This window comes from Mustelus asterias, chromosome 25 (assembly GCF_964213995.1).
Source record: "Mustelus asterias chromosome 25, sMusAst1.hap1.1, whole genome shotgun sequence".
Lineage (NCBI taxonomy): Eukaryota > Metazoa > Chordata > Chondrichthyes > Carcharhiniformes > Triakidae > Mustelus > Mustelus asterias.
The window spans coordinates 32130026-32149484 of record NC_135825.1 but is presented as its reverse complement, the minus strand read 5'-3'; the positions used below and the strand labels follow the sequence as shown (position 1 = coordinate 32149484).

Genomic DNA, 19459 nt, shown 5'->3' with positions numbered 1-19459 from the left:
GATTCTCACACTACCTGCCCACCACCACCGTCATTTACCCAGCTGCCAGGAACTGATCCCACAATTCCCTGGCTCTGCCCTCCTGCCACCTGAATTTCCTGCCTATGCCCACTGGGGTTGCAGGATTTATGGAATGAGGCCCAGCTGTTGAAGTTGGCTGAGCCTTCACATCCTCACTAAGAACATAAGAACATAAGAAATAGGAGCAGGAGTAGGCCATCTGGCCCTTCGAGCCTGCCCCGCCATTCAACAAGATCATGGCTGATCTGAAGCAAATCAGTTCCACTTACCCGCCTGCTCCCCATAACCCCTAATTCCCTTATCGATCAGAAAACTATCTACCCGTGATTTAAACATATTCAACGAGGAAGCCTCCACCACTTCAATGGGCAGAGAATTCCAGAGATTCGCTACCCTCTGAGAGAAGAAGTTCCCCCTCAACTCTGCTCTGAACCGGCCCCCCCCTTATTTTGAGGCTGTGCCCTCTAGTTCTGGTTTCCCTTCTAAGTGGAAAGAATCTCTCCACCTCTACCCTATCCAGCCCCTTCATTATCTTATATGTCTCTATAAGATCACCCCTCATCCTTCTAAACTCCAACGAGTACAGACCCAATCTGTTTAATCTCTCCTCATAAGCTACACCCCTCATCTCCAGTATCAACCTGAAATGGGAGACACTGTGCATCCCTCGGACTTTCCTCTGCTTAAAAAGCAGATCTTTTTAGCTTTATACATCTTTATGATTGGCCACTTGGTCACTTTGAAGAAACTATGTCCAAACTTTTTTTTATTCATTCACGGGACATGGGTGTCGCTGGCTGGCCAGCATTTATTGGCCATCCCTAGCAGTCCTTGTTCAGAGGGCTGTTGAGAGTCAGCCACATTGCTATGACTCTGAAGTCACATGTAGACCAGACCAGATAAGGATAGCAGATTTCCTTCCCAAAAGGACATTAGTGAACCAGATGGGTTTTTCCGACAATCGACAATGGTTTCGTGATCATCAGTAGATTATTAATTCCAGATATTTTGTTTATTGAGTTCAAATTCCACCATGTCAGGATTTGAACCCAGGAACATCAGCTGAGTTTCTGGATTAGTAGTCGAGTGATAATACCACTAGGCCATCACCTCTCCTCAAATCTGAAAATTGCTCTACAGGCAGATTGCCTGTAGCCCCAGTACAAAAGCAGAATCAGGTGGTAGATAGTCAATCTGAAACGTTAACTCGGTTTCTCACTCCACAGATGCTGACAGACTTGCTGAGTACTTGCCTGTTGCCCTCAGCCTGTGTAGGTGTATATTTGTGATTTGCCCCTCAACGTTTCGGACAATCCTTTCCTCACCTGTTTAAATGTTCCAAGCAATTCCTGTCTTTGGCTGAAATGTTTGAATAGAAGCTGCAGAGATCCAGAAATAAGTGGTGGATAATCGTGCATTGTCAGGTGAATGAGCACACGCAGAAACATCGTGCCTCCCTCATCGTCCACCTCCAGTGGACTGCTGTTTTTGCTGAATAAAGGGAAATGAAGAACATGAACTAAACAGGATCAGAAGCACTAAAACAATGAGGCGGCTTACAACACTCGCTACTATCCCATCACTAAGAGATGAACTACCACATCCAAAAATGTCATGTGTTATTATTGGAGGCACTTACAAGCTTGGCTGAGGAGTGGCTTAGGTCTCAAAATCAAAATTAATACAAGGCTCTGAAAAAACAAGCAGGGTCCAAAGACTGAGATTGAATACAATAAGGGTCAGATCTGTTGGATCGATCATGGAAGGATCACGTATTAATTCCAATGACCTGCTGGCAATTGTAAGAGTGACATTGAATGCTCACCCAAGGGGTAACTGGTTGTCCTTAGAATGGCTGTGTCAAAGTGTTTAGAATCTCAATCTTGTACCCTGTCACAGCTGTACAGCTGGCTTGAGCTTTCATTTTTAAGTGTAACTCTGGTAGAGCTAAAACAAAGCAAAGGGCTGACTACACAGCACAAATGGATTCGGAACAAAATCAAGATCAAGGCCCAATGATATTGTCACAGGGACATCATTGAGAAAGAAAGCTGAAAGAGCTTACAATTTAGAATTATGTGCACTCTGTGAGACCACTAAGTAGGACTGTGACTACTATTCAAATACACTTCAGGTCGGGCAGCTTTGATGTCTGATACTAAGCTCTTGCAATCTCGCGGACTGTAAGTTTTCTCAGAGAGGGTTGGGAGCCTTGATAAAGCTGTGTTTGTAACAATATTTGGAAGTGGTTGTGCAAAGCAATGATGCCTCCATTCTCTGTACCCGTTGTAGAGGATGAAGCCCTCACACTTACGATGCAAGTCTTCTTCCCAGTACACAAAACAAAATGAACAGTGAAATTACAAGGATTTCGGCACAGCATGGCACGGTGGCACAGTGGTTAGCACTGCTGTCTCACAGCACCAGGGACCCAGGTTCGATTCCTGCCTCAAGTGACTGTCTGCGTGGAGTTTGCATGTTCTCCCTGTGTCTGCGTGAGTTTCCTCTCAGTCCAAAGATGTGCGGGTTAGGTTTATAGGCCATGCTAAATTACCACTTATTGTCAGGGGAATTCGCTGGGTAAATATGTGGGGTTACGGGATAGGGCCTGGGTGGGATTGTTGTTGGTGCAAGCCTGGTGGGCCGAATGGCCTCTTTCTGCACTGTAGGGATTCTATGATTTTTGGCAGAATATGGCAGGGTAAGTATTCGAGTTGAAATGCAGCATGCAGCCATTGTCTTGAATCCTATGCCAGGATGTCTCAATCTGAGTGAATCGGTAGAGTGTAAGTGTTTATACAGTGTGAGACCGACACAAGTGCCCCGGAGTTCCCAATGTGCAGCTCTTGCCTAGCTGGTCACAAGGCAAATATCAAACTGGGGGAATGACTGAGAGCAACTGCAAAGAGACTGAGCAGCTTTACATTCGGCTTGTAGGTGGCTGTACAACGGCTTATTCTGGGAAACTGGCAGCATCAGCACATTAAAAAGACTTCCCGATGGATCTACTAATGTGGTACAAAACACGTTCTTCACGTCATGTGGAAGGACAGCGACGCATAAAGTTTTATTGGGGTAGATTTTTAATGTCAATTGGAAAGTGCGGTTGGGAACTCTTTAATGAATAAGAAACTGCTGAGGACCAAGGGGTATTGTCAATAATTGGTATTACTGATCAGAATCTTGCTGAGGTTTTGATGCTCTCATCTGCTGCCTAGAGAGCAAGAGAACCGCGCTGCCTCTTTTCAGGAGGCCTATTGAGCTACAACAGTGGTGAGGTCTGCGGTGAGTCTTCCCCTGGAATTAAGACCACCGGGGTAAAGGTAATCCCTACCGAGAACTGCTGGCCAATCAGAAGCTGACGGCTCTTGTGCTCAGCTGGTAGCAGCCACAGCCTCCCATTGGGGAGGCTGTGGCTGCTACGGGAAGGACTGGCACTGAAGTGAATAGAAAGGGCATAGGGTGGCTCAGGGGGTTTCTCCCACCTCTTCCCCTCCCAATGATGAGCCCCTCAATCAAGCACTGGGTACCTTTGATCGAGGGACAACCCCCCACCCCCCTCCCCCACCCCACATCCCAGAAATGGTCAGACTGGCCGCACAGTTGTTGCTGCTGTGCACACATGGTGACAGGATTGCCTGCAATGGGTTAATTCCAGAAGTAGCTGGATGCGGCCTTTAAGTGGTCATTAATTGGCCACTTAAGGGCCTCAATTGACATCAGGATGCGAAGGTCGACCATGGCCTTACCACCCAGAACTTAACTCAGGTAAAGGCGGCAAGGCGATTCATCACCACCCCACCTAATTACATACCCTCCTGTCTCCAAGCTCACAACCAATGAGAGCAGAAGATTTCAACCTCTGTAATAATGTTACAAGATGTATACGGTGCCTCTCCATGGACTTTCAATTCTATTTTCACATTTACAACTCAGATTGTTGCTATTATATCTAAAATTTAAAATTGATTATCAGGCCACTTACCCAATCACGAACATAAGTTCTGCTTGCTCGCCAATACGATCCAGGTTTACTGTTGCGACTAAGACAGATAAACATGCAGTTTAAGTCACGTTCCCAACCATTTGAGATAATCCTTCCCCTTAACTGCCAAGCTGCTCATGGTAAGATTTAAATTAACTAGAGTTGCAGATGCAGAGATTTAGCTGAAATCAATTTCTGACAGTTATATGATTTAAAGTTTACTTATTAGTATGACAAGTAGGCTTACATTTACACAGCAATGAAGTTACTGTGAAAATCCCCCAGTGGCCACACCCCGGTGCCCGTTCGGGTACACTGAAGGAGAATTCGGCATGGCCAATGCACCTAACCAGCACATCTTTTGAACTGTGGGAGGAAACCAGAGCAGCCGGAGGAAACCCACGCAGATACAGGGAGACTCCGCACAGACAGTGACCCAACCCGGGAATAGAACCCGGGTCCCTGGCGCTGTGAGGCAGCAGTGCTAACCACTGTGCCAGATATAACTGAATAGAATCACTGCCAGGAGGTAAAAACACCAATTTTGGGGTCAAATTTCTGCAAGGGGTGCTCACCACTGACCATGGAGTGAGTTTTGCTGAGCAATTGAGTGATCTGTCTGGTGAGAATTTCACCTCTTTCGCCGTGCTGTGCTACTGTTACTGATTGCGGTGTTCTTTACTACGCATTCCCGGTTTGGAAGCAGCAGTATCAGCTGTCAAACAGTCACTCACATTCAAGCATTCTTCACAGGCCCCCAAATGGGAAACCAAAAGCACCAAAATAATGTCTACACTGATCAAATTAAAGGCAGGGGTTACACAGGTTGGGTAAAGGTAGAAGTTAAAGTATTCTGAAAAAACAATTTAAAAAAAATAATTTTTAAAAGAATAACTTAAAAAATTACTAACCATGCAACAGCATTCCATAATTATGAAATTATTTTTCAGGGTCCGTTCTGCCCATCAAATTTTACTGATAACATCACCATTAAAAAGCCAGTTACACTTGGTTGAACAAGATGTAACTTTTAAATGGGTTCCAAATGGTCATGTGGGTGAGGGCGGGGTGGTGTGTGGGTTATTGGGGGTGGCACAGTGGTTAGCACTGCTGCCTCACAGTGACAGGGACCTGGGTTCGATTCCTGGCTTGGCTCACTGTCTGTATGGAGTTTACACGTTCTCCCCGTGTCTGCGTGGATTTCCTCCGGGTGCTCCAGTTTCCTCCCACAGTCTGAAAGACGTGCTGGTTAGGTGCATTGAACAGGCACTGGAGTGTGGCGACTCGGGGAATTTCACAGTAACTTCATTGCAGTGTTAATGTAAGCCTTACTTGTGACTAATAAATAAACTTTAAAATAAATAATAAGTAAACTTTATGTTGAAATTCACACTGAATTCAGTGACTGCTGGCTCTGAGTTGGGGGCAGCAATACTGTGGAGGTCCAAAGCACCATTTGTTTTGGAGGTCTAAGAGACAGTGTAACTTTAGAGTATCCACATCATTCTCTGCCTGCCCAATATCCTTCAGTTAAGAATATTCTTCAGCTGCGGACAGTTTCAGAGGGATAACCATGGCGACAGTTCACCATGAGCAACTTCCCCACCCCCTCACTTATTCTGGCCCATCCATCCTGATTATTGAAATTTTGTGAATGTATTCATATAATCGGCAATATGACTGTAAAGTCCCTTTGATCTCAAAATCATACACACTGTACCTTCAACAAATCTCAACCAGAAATGGGCTCCAACTTAGATATCAGATACCGGAGCCATGGAACAAGGGCATCATCTGGGTTGTGTTTTTACAATAGTCTCCCATCCAAGACTTTTAATAAGCTGCGCAGATGTATGATCACACAGCAATCTAGAATGTACCACACTCGTAGAGTAAACAGGCAACCAATATTCCCTCTAAGATGGTAAGAAGTCTCATAACACCAGGTTAAAGTCCAACAGGTTTATTTGGGAGCACAAACTGATAACATCATCCACATCATCCCTCTAAGATGCACAAGCGTGTGTGGCTACACAGCTATCTTAAGTGTACCCGCACTACAATGAAGTCAGAGAGAACATTGATTAAGCAGTATTCATTCCCCCCCAAAAAGAAACGCCCATGGCTCTCTCTGCACTACATAACCCTCAGATTAAAACTAAACATCAATACAAGAATAAACCTTTACCCATGAATTTGGCACCAGAACCTCTTTCCCTTTTCCACAAACTGCACAACACATCCCAGTTGAACCTCTGATACATACTTCATGATCCATAGCCAGCGAGTTGGCCCCAGAGTCCGAATAGAATCAGGGATAATGACGGTCATCGTTATCACACTGAATCACTTTGTAACAGATAATATGCAGATATAGCAAAGTTGGTCAAATATTGAAAGAATATAGTTTATAAGAGCTACCACATCATGGGCCTTCAAAATGTGTGTGAAGCGACATACTTCTATTGTCATGCAGCCAATGTCAGCCCTGATATTCTCAACGTGCAGGAGTTTCACCCGTTGGAAGAAGTCCTGATTTTATTTACTTGAGCAATGATCACACAGTCTCATGGCCTCAACCTGACCTGTGTGTCTCTGAGCCAAAGATCTTGCCTTATGACCTATCGGCCTCAAGCGTGAACTGCCTGTATTCACTGGCCTCGTTACCTTACAGCCATTGACTTCTTTTGCTCTCGAGCTTCTGGCTTCTTTATCCTCCCAACTTGCCCAATATCCAGAGAGGCCAGGCCCTGTCCTGTCCGGATATTGGGCAAGTTGGTCCTGGACTTTATTTATATGCAGCAATAATAATAGTTGAAGCAATTATGAAAGGGCTATGCGCAGCAATAACAAATAGAAGTAAAATTGCAACTCTTCAATAATAATATATAATTATAAAATAGCATAATTATACGCATTAAAGCCAAAGCTGCATGCCAGTAGTAATAATTAACTTATAACAATGATAATTGTTTCAAGAGATGTGGGCATCGCTGGCAAATCGCTGCCATCCCTAATTGCCTTTCAACTGAATGAGCTGCGAGGCCACTTTCGAGGACGGTTAAGAGTCAACCATGTTGCTCTGAGTCTGGAGTCACATTAGAACAGTGGATTTCCTTCCTTAAAAGGCATTAGAGAACCAGATGGGTTCTTACGACAATTGTCAATGGTTTCATGGTCACCCTGATTAAGAGACCAACTTTTAATTTCAGATTTATTCATTGAATTGAAATTCCACCAGCTGCCATGGTGGAATTTGAACCCGTGTCCCCCGAGCATTAATTAAACTGGATTTCCGGCATACTAGTCTAAAAGCGAGTCATAGATATATACAGCACAGAAATGCATTACAACTAGGCCACTCCCTCTCCATTTCAGTAATATTAATATCGGTTAATTATATTCCCCACCATTCCTCCTGTCTCCAACCCCAGCATCCGATTTGCTGTTCCTCAAAAAAGACCCACCTAACCCAGGTGCCAACTCCCTAGATTATCGCTTTTCTGCACTATCAAGAGGTGTGGTGCTCTTCATCCAAACTGATTCCATTTTCCAACCAAACAAACTGACAGTCAGTACTGGGCAGGGTAATCCGTGACAGCTTCTATGGAGAGAGAATAGAGCCAATGTTTCGAGTCTGGATGACCCTTCGTCAGAGCTGGGCTGATGAAATGAGCTCTGAGGAAGGGTCATCCAGACTCTAATTGTTGGCTCTATTCTCTCTCTCAGGTCTGCTGAGATTTTCCAGCATTTTCTGTTTTTGTTTCAGATTCCAGCATCCGCGGTATTTTGCTTTTATATAATGGTAGAAATGCTTGATTGTCATCCCTCCCAAATAGACTGCAGTCCACCTTCTCAAAGGCAATTAGTGATGGGCAACAAATGCTGGCTTTGCCAGTGATGCCCATACTTCTCAGAGGAAATCTTCAAGTTGTTTCTAATATCACTGAATGGGCAGTGATCAGAAATCTTGCCTGACAAATCAGTAACAAGCCTGCTGCAATTTCTTTTTACAGGAAGTCATTTTTTTCTATAGAATTGAAGGAGCACAATACACACAGGGAAGTCTCTGCAGGGATCAGAGTGGTCTGGAAACAGCTGGACACCTCACAGAGAACTTAGATTTCAATCATGCTGAGCAGATAAGTTGTTTCCACACGCATTTCATGTCAAACGTTCCTGAGAGATAGTCATTATTTGTTACCTGTTGACTCCATAAATGTAGCGATGGCGCCCTCAGCCGTACTCTCTGGTATAGGGTTGCTGTCAACAAATTCCTTTTTGAAGACTGACAGCAGGTATGAAATTCTGAAGTCTAACCTGACGTTGAGGATGAACTGAAAAGTAAAGAGCTTAAATTAATCCAGCGAAGTTTATTTTTGCTGCTTGGGGGAGTGGGGAGAAGGGACTGCGATGGGGCATTTTCCTCCTGCCTTCACGATTTTAGAATCTGTTTCTTCTAGGGGAAGTCTGAAATCACCTATTGAATGCTGCAAAGATTGCCCCTCAACACCAGCTCATTGTTGTTGAGTTGTTGAGTTAATGGCTCAAATATTACTTGGAAGTGACTGTAATACCTAGACAACATGATATCATGCAGTGTAGCACAATATCTCATGTGGCAGCAGTTTGATCCCTTTATTGTTTTGAATCATTTCCATATAGCTCACAGAGAGCTCAAATGCATTATCAGAAAGACAAAAGTGCCCCTTTCTATTTGGGCCTTAAATAAAAAAAGAATTTATTTTTAAAGTGTTCAACTGAAATCTGCACATCTTTGACATGTTTCCACTCACTAATCAAATTCCAATTTGTTCCAAAGAAAGAACCCATCAAAGAGATGGCTGCTTCGGGATCAAAGCACTGCCTCGTCTTTATAAATGCACCTTATCCTCATTCCAATTATGCTTTACAACTCAATGGCCTCGGTCATGTATCCCCTCACATCATGAAGCAATTCTCTTCATGCTGACGATCCTGTCAGGGAACGGCTCCATAGAAAATCTCCTGAGATATTTTATACTTCGACGCACTTTTTGTTTTAAACTCTGTTTCCATTTCAGGAGGCTAACATTGTGCATTGTTTTAATTTCTGTATCGATTGCCAATCGACAGCGCTGGGTAGAACAGCATTGTGAACAAGAGGACTGATTCCAGCTTTGTTCTAAAAGCATATTCGTAGTTCTGTATTTTGACAGGTTAGTGAAGCTTCCTTCACGTTCAGCTTTTTGTGGTTATGGCGACAGCCAATGTTGGGAGAATTGCAAACCTGTAGGCCACTCCATTCTTCAAATGTAAAAGTGGATATAGGTTGGTATTTGCGAGTCGATTAGGTTATGATCAGAGACCAAGCCAGGAAAAGGGAACGCAATCTAAGTACATAGCATTAAAATTAATTAGAGTATACTACAAATACAGATTAAGAGGTTGGTGAATGTGTGGAATTCACTACCACAGAATGTAGCTGAGGCCAAAATGTTGTCTGATTTCAAGAAGAAATTAGATATAGCTCTTGGGCCTCGAGGGATCAAGAGATATGGGAAGGGGATCAGGATATTGAATTTGATGATCAACCATGATCATAATGAATGGCGGAGCAGGCTTGAAGGGCCAAATGGCCTAGTCCTGCTTCTAGTTTCTATGTAACTCTGACCTAGGCTGTACAGAACACATTAGGATCAGGAGCATGAAAATAAGGATAAATAAATAACTGTAGATCCAGTGACATTTCATACCTGTAAAATCTCCAGGATTTTCAGCTTTGTATCCATAACGGTGATGTTTTTACTGTCAGGAATATCTTTCGGCTTTGTCTGGGGCTCTATGTTTACAATGGGACGTTGAACCGGACTAAAAAGAGACTGTTTTCTGTTTAGAACCATAGTGGATACTATCTGTCCAACTCCATGGATCGACTTCTTCATACTTTTCCCTAAAATATAGGAAAGACGGGAGTTTTGGGATTAGTAGGGCCAGAATCATACAATAAACATAAGAACATAAGAACTAGGAGCAGGAGTAGGCCATCTGGCCCCTCGAGCCTGCTCCGCCATTCAATAAGATCATGGCTGATCTTTTTGTGGACTCAGCTCCACTTACCCGCCTGCTCACCATAACCCTTAATTCCTTTATTGTTCAAAAATGTATCTATCCTTGCCTTAAAAACATTCAATGAGGTAGCCTCAACTGCTTCACTGGGCAGGGAATTCCACAGATTCACAACCCTTTGTGTGAAGAAGTTCCTCCTCAACTCAGTCCTAAATCTGCTTCCCCTTATTTTGAGGCCATGCCCCCAAGTTCTAGTTTCACCCGCCCATTTCGAGTGAGTTTCACCCACTCATTTTGACCTCAATGTTAGGAAATACCTCAAGAGCAAACTAACTTGGCCAAGCAATCCTTCAATGTACAGACCAGTTTTTTATTTAGATAATGGGTGGAATTTTCCACCCCCTCCGCAGCATGTATTGCACTGGCAGAGGTGGACCAACGTTGGCTGGCAGGAGGACTATTTTGCCCCGCTGCTGCCAGCCAGTTCCCCGTTGCTCGCTCTCTCCGTCGCCGGGGAATCCGTGGCGGGGAGGGGGGGGTCATCATCAGACAGACTGGAAAATCCTGCCAGCGGGAATGACCAGAAATTCCCACTGACTATCAATTTAATTCTATAATTTTGTTCCTCATGTGTCACCCGCAAGATAAGTTGATACTGAAAATGATTGGAGGAAGGGGCAAAAATCATTAGACGCATAAAATGTGCACAAGCATAAAATAAACATGGGAAGGACTCTGAACATTTTTAAAAACCATTGTAGATTCAACAGCCATTCAAAGAAATGTCAGCAACAAGAAGTTGCACTTACCTACCATCATTCTGATTTCCTTGTCTTTGTTACTGTGATAACCTCCAAGACTTGCATGGGGAATCACTGATTGACCTCACTGTAGGACTTATTGAATACAAGCTCCCTGGGATTGGTAATTAACTCACCAGGTGAATTTCATATACTGAGCCCTGTGGAAAGCAGGCTCCCGAGTGGGTCCATTATTGTATTGTCCTGGTTTGGATACATTGGGCCCGATTTTACCATTTTCATTCTAAGCGCTGAATCTGGGCGCAATGCAGATCCGACTTAGAAATCTGCTTTCAGGCGCCCCCATAAGCACATAGCCTGAAAATAAAAATCACGGGTCTGCATCGCGCTGCAGGCAGGGCTCAGCACGCCCGGAACAATCGGAGCTCTGAACTGCGCATGTGCAGTTAGAAAAAAAATTTGAAAAAGCGCGTCCGTGTCAGATCGCTCCCAGGCCGCAGAAAGCGGAGAAAGCGGCCCGGGGGCGAAAAGCAGAAGCGATGGCCCCCACACACATCACTGTCCCCCTTATTCACCCACCCCACTACCCACATACATCGCTGTCCCCCTTATCCACCCCCCCACTACCCACACAAATCGCTGTCCCCCTTATCAACCCCCCCCGCTACCCAGACTGAACGCCACCCCTCCCCCCCAACTGATCGCCTGCAGAGTGGAAGTGGACCCCCTGCCCCCCCAGAGATCCATCTGACCCCCCCACCAGAGATCCATCTGCCTACACCCCCCCCCACCAGTGAGTAATCGGGCCTCACCACCCCACCCCCTCCTCCCCCCCACCAGAGATACATCTTACCAGCCCCCCTCCTTCCCCCCCACCCCCCCCAGACAACGATTTGGCCTCACTCATCCCCCACCCAGAGAATGGTCTGGCCTCACTCACCCGCCCCTCCCCCCCCACCCCAGACAATGATCTGGCCTCACTCTCCCCCCCCCCCCCCCCCCACACCCAGAGAATGGTCTGGCCTCACTCACCCCACAACCCCCCACCCAGACAATGATCTGGCCTCACTAATCCCCCCCCCCAAGAGAATAGTCTGGTCTCACTCACCGCCCCCCCCCCCCCCACCCCTACCAGAGATACATCTGACCCGCCTCCTCCTCCTCCCCCCCCCCCACAACCAGACAACGATCTGATCTCACTCCCCTTCCCCCCCGCCAACCAGAGAATGATCTGACCCGCCTCCCTCCTCCCCCCCACCACTCATCTGAGCCAGAGAGCCGTTGAAAGCTTTGAACTCGCTCTTCAGCAGCTGGAGCGCCCGATTCAGACTTTTATTTTGCAGGTCCATTACGGCGCGGTTCCGGATTGGCAAACGCGATGGTAAAGGGGGAAATGCTGATAGAGTTGTGTGGGCAGTTCATTAATTCAATTTAAATGCATGCAAATGCATTTAAATCGCCATTGCGCCTGTTTTGGGCGCGAAGCGGATCGCCGCCATTCCCGGGTTTTGGTAAAGGGGCGATCTGCACGGGCGCGGATCGCGTTAATGGCCTCACACCCGACTTTACCACATTTTCGCACCCAAAAGCGGACGTGACGCAATGGTAAAATCGGGCCCGTTGTGTTCACCACAGGCTTGTGGTTCTGCTTTACTTAATTTTGTGTAATAAAACACTGTTTCTTTACAGCCGACTCTGGAGTAATTACAGTTACTATGACTGAAGCCACAACTGGCAGCTACTTCAGCGTTACCCACCATAACACAGAAAGGGGAGCCGGCAGTCGAACTGAGAAATTAGCAGTGGAGTAAAGGCATCATTATTTGTCTTAGATGATAAGCCTTTCACAATCTATATATATAGGTTGACATGGTCCAGTTCAATATTTGTATCAAATCATTAAAACATTTGTACAATATTCCTTTGTCTGCTATTTTAATGAATGCACTGAACAGTTTCAGCTTAACATGCATGGATTAAAAGGGTGAGCAACAAAGTGAGCAGGAACACTTCACCACATTCATCATTAACATCACCAATGAATCTCAAATGTGAACTGGGTCAGAGCTGAGTATTCGTTGCCAATTCTGCCTCCCTCAGCATTTAAAATGGGAATTCTCTTTTACTGTTTACTAAAATTGGCATCAAAAAGACACCTACAGTTTAATTCATATCTGATATGAGAACTCTTGGAAAAATTATTTATTTGTAACAGCTGATATTCACTCAATCATTCTTGAGTAAAGATTAAATAGATACTGGCTGGAATTCTCCGGCCTTCCATCAGTGGGTTTCTCGGCAGTGAGAGTTGGCGTGCCTTTCACTGGCAGCGAGATCTTCTGGTCCTAATGCTGCCAATGGGATTTCCCATTGTAGCCACCCCACACAGCTGACAAACCCGTGGCAGGGTACACTGCTGGCAGGACCAGAGAATCCACCACTATGTACAAAACCGGAATGTCCATTCAAACTGCGCAACTGGCAGATGTATAAAGTGTTATTATTTATGACTTTATGTATTATACATAAAGGCCGGAATTTTCCAACCATTCACATCAGCAGGATTTTCCTATCCTGCTGCAGTGAATAGAGATTTGGCTGGATGCCAAATTTGCCGACCTCGCTGCAGTGGGAGCGTGGCGTGAACGGCCGGTAAGTTCGTGTCCATCATGTTTAACTCTCTGTGGGCTCCCTCGAGACACCCCCAACTCCCTCATCTTAATTCAATTGGAATGCCGCTATAGAGGAGACAAGGGCCCAGGTTTTCTAAAACAGTCAGCCTTGGGACCAGAAATTCCTGCCCAAAGTCAATAGATCTTTGGCTGATCCATCAAGTTTTTCATTGTGCCCATGACGATTCTGCTATGGGTGGAACTGGAAAATCCTGCTCAAAGTGTTCTCCCAAATGTTGGAGAGTTCACTACTTTGGCACTGAAGCCCAATGATCCAATCTGTTCAGACTGCTTTCAATAAGCAGGTATTATCAGAGTTGCTCCTCCTACCCACATCAAAAAAGGATCACATCAAAAGTTGGCCCCACACTTACTAAAAAAAAAATCCTGAGTACAAATTTCTTGCACAAAAATACTCACCACCCCCTTCATCATGCTCCATGGTATCCATAATGTTGGCATCTTGATTACAGTCAATAATACCAAGGAGTGTCCTGGTCAGTCGCAGAAGCTCACTGAAGCTGTAGAAACCGAAATAGATCAGATGTCTGGCCAAGCTGACCACCTAGAATAGAATGCAAAATATAAAAACCAGTGAATTTTTAATATACAACACAACAAATATTCATAACATACAGCACATGACGTACACACAATAAATATTTCCACACCTAGGACAAAACATGAATCCCTACCCTGCGGAGTAATTATGAACATTGTCTGGCCCATGCAACAATTATTATGAATATTGATTGAAGAGTAGATAATCCTGGAGGATTATCTAAGTAGATAATTAGATTAACTAAGTAGATAATCTTGGAGGAATTTCAATTTCAGGTGAATCAAAGCCTGGTCGGCAAATCCTGGAAAAGCTTTCCATACACTTGCCATTTTGGCTGTTAGAAAAAATATCTTTCCCATCCTTATTTTATACTTCATTGTTGAGAATGTCTGTTGGAAAAGGACAGCTATGGATATGTGAATCTATCTGGGTTCAAATCCCACCAGATGGTAAAATTTGAATTCAATGAAAATCTGCAATTAAAAGTCTAATAATGAACATGAAATGATTGTTGTAAAAACCTGTCTGGTTCACTAACGTCCTTTAGGGAAGGAAATCTGCCATCCTTACTTGGTCTGGCCTATATGTGTCTACAGATCCATAGCAATGTGGTTGACTCTTAACGTCCTCAGGGATGAATTTAAAAAAATAATATAGTCAAGTAATTTTTCCCTTGTGTTGGTTATTAGCCAAACTGGGTTTCATAGACCCAGTTTGGCTAATATGTCCTTCAGTGTTCAGCCAGCTTGGTCAGTAGTGGTATTACCAAGGCACTCTTGGTGGTGGATATATAAATTCCCCACTCATAGGATGTCCTGTACCCTTGATGCTTCTTCCAAGTGGTATATAACATGGAGGAGTACCAAATCATCATTTCAGGAAAGACGTAGGTGGTAATCAACAGGGTATTTCCTTGTCCATGTTTGACTTGATGCCACGAGAATTCATGATATCCAAAATCAATTTGAGGAGTTATAGAGGTTTACAGTGTGGAAACAAGACCTTCGGCCCAACTTGTCCATGCCGCCCAGTTTTTATCATTAAGCTAGTTCCGATTGCCCACACTTGGACCATATCCCTCTATATCAATCTTACCTGTGTAACTGTCTAAATGCTTTTTAAAAGACAAAATTGTACCCGCCTCTACTAGCTACCTCTGACAGCTTGTTCCAGACACTCACCACCCTCTGTGTGAAAATATTGCCCCTCTGGACCCTTCTGTATCTCTCCCCTCTCACCTTAAACCTATGCCCTCTTGTTTTAGACACCCCTACCTTTGGGAAAAGATGTTGAACATCTACCTTATCTATGCCCGTATTATTTTATAGACCTCTATTAGAACACCTCTTAGTCTCCTGTGCTCTGGGGAAAAAAGTCCCAGTCTATCCAACCTCTCCTTTTAACTCAAACCATCAAATTCCGGTAGCATCCTAGTAAAATCTTTTCTGCACTCTTTCTAGTTTAATAATATTCTTTCCAGAAGAGGGTGACCAGAACTGTACACAGTATTTCAAGTGTGACCTTACCAATGTCTTGTACAGCTTCAACAAGATGTCCCAACTCTTGTATTCAATGTTCTGACCAATGAAACCAAGCATGCTGAATACCTGCTTCACCACCCTGCTTACCTGGGACTTCAATTTCAAGGAGCTATGAACCTGTACCCTTAGATCTTTTTGTTCTATAACTCTCCCCAACTCCCTAGCATTAACGATCATTTCGATCTACCAAAATGCATCACCTCACATTTATCTAAATTAAACTCCACCTGCCATTCGTTGGCCCGCTGGCCCAATTGATCAAGATCCCTTTGCAATCCTAGATAACCTTCTTCACTGTCCACTTTGCCACCAATCTTGGTGTCATCTGCAAACTTACTAACCATGTCTCCTAAATTCTCATCCAAATCATTAATATAAATGATAAATAACAGTGGACCCAGCACCGATCCCTGAGGCAGACCATTGGTCACAGGCCTTCAGTTTGAAAAACAATGCTTTCCAACCACCCACTGACTTCTGTCGCCAAGCCAATTTTGTATCGAGTTGACTACCTCACCCTGGATCCCGTGAGATTTACCTCATGCAACAACCTACCATGCGGTACCTTGTCAAAGGCCTTGCTAAAATCCATGTAGACAACATCGACTGCACTGCCTTCATCTATCTTCTTGGTTACTCCTTCAAAAAACTCAATCAAATTTGAGAGACGTGATTTTCCACTCACAAAGCCACGCTGACTGTCCCTCATCAGTCCTTGCCTCTCTAAATGTCTGTAGATCCTGCCTCTCAGAATACCTCCCAACAACTTGTCCACTTCAGACCTCCAGGATCATTCCATTCTGACTGTACACCACTGTACTACCACCTGTGGTGGGTCTACCCTACTGGTGGGACAGGACACATCTTAGGGATGTTAACGGAGGAGTCTGGGACATTGGCCGTAAGGTATGATTTGGTGAGTATGACTATGCCAGGCTGTTGTTTGACTAATCTGTTAGACAGCTCTCCCAACTTTGGCACAGGCCACCCCACAGGTTACTGTGGAAGACTTTGCAAGCTCAAGTGGGCAGGTATGCCTTTGTCATTTCCGGTGCCTAGGTCAATGCCAAGTGATCTATACAGTTTTATTCTCATTCAACTTTTCTATCATGGTTTGATACAGTTGAGCAACTTGTTCAGTCATTTCGGAGGCCAGGTCAAGTAAGGGTGGTAGATTTCCTTCCCTAAAGGATATCAGTGAACCAATCGGGCAACATGGTGGCACAGCGGTTAGCATTGCTGCCTCACAGCGCCAGGGATCCGGGTTTGAATCCAGCCTCAGGTGGCTACGTGAAGTTTGCACGTACTCTCTGTGTCTGCATGGGTTTCCTCTGGGTGCTCCAGTTTCCTCCCACAGTCCAAAGATGTGCAAATTGGGTTGATTGCCATGCTAAATTTAGCCATGCCATGCTTGGTGTCAGGGGAACGAACAAGGGTAAATAGGTAGGGGATAGGGCCTGGGTGGAATTGCGGCCGTGCAGACTCGATGGGCCAAATGGCCTCCTTCTGCACTGAATGGATTCTATGATTCAAAATGAACTGGAGGGAAATTGTGGCTTATTGGTATTGTCACTGCGCTAGTAATCCAGCAGTCCAAGCTAATATCCCAGGGACAAAGTTTCAAATCCTTCCACAGCAGCTACTGGAAATTTAAATTCAATTTAAACAAATATCTGGAATTGAAAGCAGTCTCAGTAATAATAACCATGAACGTATCATCAATTTATTTGAAAATCCGTCTGCCACAATAATGCCCTTTAGGGAAGGAAATCTTTCATCCTTACCTGGTCTGGCCTACATGTGACTCCAGACCCACAGCAATGTGGTTAAAGCTTTATAGGTTCAAAGGGCAATTAGGGATGGGCAACAATGCTGGCCTTGCCAGTGACACCCACATCCCACGTAAGTCAACAACAAGATGAACTTTTACAGCAATTGACGATAGTTTTATTACTGGGACTAGCTTTTGTTTCCAGATTTATTAATTGATAGAATTTAAACTGTACTTGGTAGTACAGAATGTGAATATTGTTGAAAAGTGAGACATGTTGACATACATTCACGAGGGGTCATAGGTTCAAGGTGAGGGGGAGGAGGTTTAACATGGATATCAGAAGGACATATTTTACACAGAGGGTGGTGGGGGCCTGGAATGCACTACCGGGCAAGGTGGTGGAGGCGGGCACACTGGGAACGTTTAAGACTTATAGCCACATGAACAGAGTGGGAATGGAGGGATACAAAAGAATGGTCTAGTTTGGACCAGGGAGCGGCACGGGCTTGGAGGGCCAAAGGGCCTGTTCCTGTGCTGTATTGTTCTTTGTTCTTTGGTGCTCAAAGCTTTTTGTCTTGCACGATCAGGACAAACACAAGAATGCCAGATTTCAAACAATCATAACAACTTGTACTGCAGGAGAAAGGAGTGCTGCTTGGTGAGCTAGTCAACTCGGAGATGTTGCCATGGAGAAAGTCACTATAGGGTTCCAAATTGCCAGGCAATTGAAAAACAGCGCAAGCCTTGAATGTATTCCATTTGCTTGGAGAGGTCGCTGTGTGTTAATGTATGTCACTTCCAGCAAGTGTAAATGAGTGATGTTACGGGTTCAATTTATTATCTTAACCTGGTTGCTAGTGTAGCTATTAGCACACTCAGGACTGTTCAGCAAGTGCTGCCCAATCACAGAATCATATCTAACAATAGACAACTTGTTTTGGGATTTGCAACTGTGGGCTGGTTGCTTACGGTCAATATTTTACCTATTATAAACAATCGAAGCTAGAGGGCATTTTTCCCACATCAGAAGAACCTACTGCCATTTGGGACAATGCTGTGTGAAACTTGGCAGCCTCCTAGTCGGTGCTGGGAATGATTCCTCCTTTACGAGCTCTACATGCAAGCCCCCGGCGGCAGTGGCCATCCCGCAGCAACAGCACTACCTGCTCTCAGCGACTCATATCCCCTAATTGTCAGGGCCTGCCTGTCTGGATTTGGTGCCCCCAACCTACTCAACCTCTCTTCAAGTGCATGGCATGAATGAGGTGCCCTCTCCAATGGCCAGTGGTAGAACCAGCACTGACGAGGCTTAAGCTGCCAGCTAAGTGATTGGGTCAACAGCTACTGGGAGCTGCAACAATCTTTAACTGAACAGCAAGCCCTGAAGCGACCTCTGAATTGGCTGTTGCTGGCCAGCAGTGGAACTTCCCCATTACCGGCAAAAGCTAGCCCCTAGTTTCTCCCTCCTTTCCTACTTAGAAAATGGAGTGACATTTGCAATTTTCCAATCCAAATTCTGTCATATTATAGTCACTATTTGTGAGATAATCCCTTTAGCTAGTTCTGGTTTGTTACTCATCATAAAATTCAGTTTGTGCTACTCCCTTGTCAGTTCTAAAGCATATTGCTCCATAAAGCTGACCAAGCCTCGGGAATGTTATTGCCTTCAATAGCTGAGCTGTTGTGTGTCTCCCAGCGCACATGAAAATTAAAATCTCCCATCATAAAGACATTGTTGCATTCTTACTAGATCCACATATTTATACATTGCCTCCCTCCCCCACAACACAGGTTGAGTTCGTAGTCAGGAAGGCAAATGCAATTTTAGCATTCATTTCAAGGGCCATACTGCTTTGTAAAGGCTCTGGTCAGACCACATTTGGAGTGTTGTGATCAATGTTGGGCCCAGTATCTAAGGAAAGATGTGCTGGCCTTGGAGAGGATCCAGAGGAGGTTCACGAGAATGATCCTGGGAATGAAGAGCTTGACATGTGAGGAACGTTTGAGGACTCTGGGTCTGTACTCAATGGAGTTTAGAAGGATGAGGGGAGTGGGGGGATCTCATTGCAACTTACAGAAAGGCCTGGATAGAGTG

General features: G+C 44.7%; 1 protein-coding gene across 1 annotated transcript in view; it reads right to left on the bottom strand.

Moving 5' to 3' along the window:
* itpr3 (inositol 1,4,5-trisphosphate receptor, type 3) overlaps positions 1–19459 on the bottom strand; it is a 301852-nt gene that overhangs the window by 107844 nt on the left and 174549 nt on the right. The window contains exons 21-25 of the mRNA XM_078242319.1: positions 13908–14052; positions 9742–9938; positions 8211–8343; positions 4007–4064; positions 1347–1512 (exon numbers count right to left, since the gene is read on the bottom strand). Of these exons, the coding sequence (XP_078098445.1) occupies positions 1347–1512; positions 4007–4064; positions 8211–8343; positions 9742–9938; positions 13908–14052 (699 nt within the window). The remainder of the gene's footprint in view (positions 1–1346; positions 1513–4006; positions 4065–8210; positions 8344–9741; positions 9939–13907; positions 14053–19459) is intronic.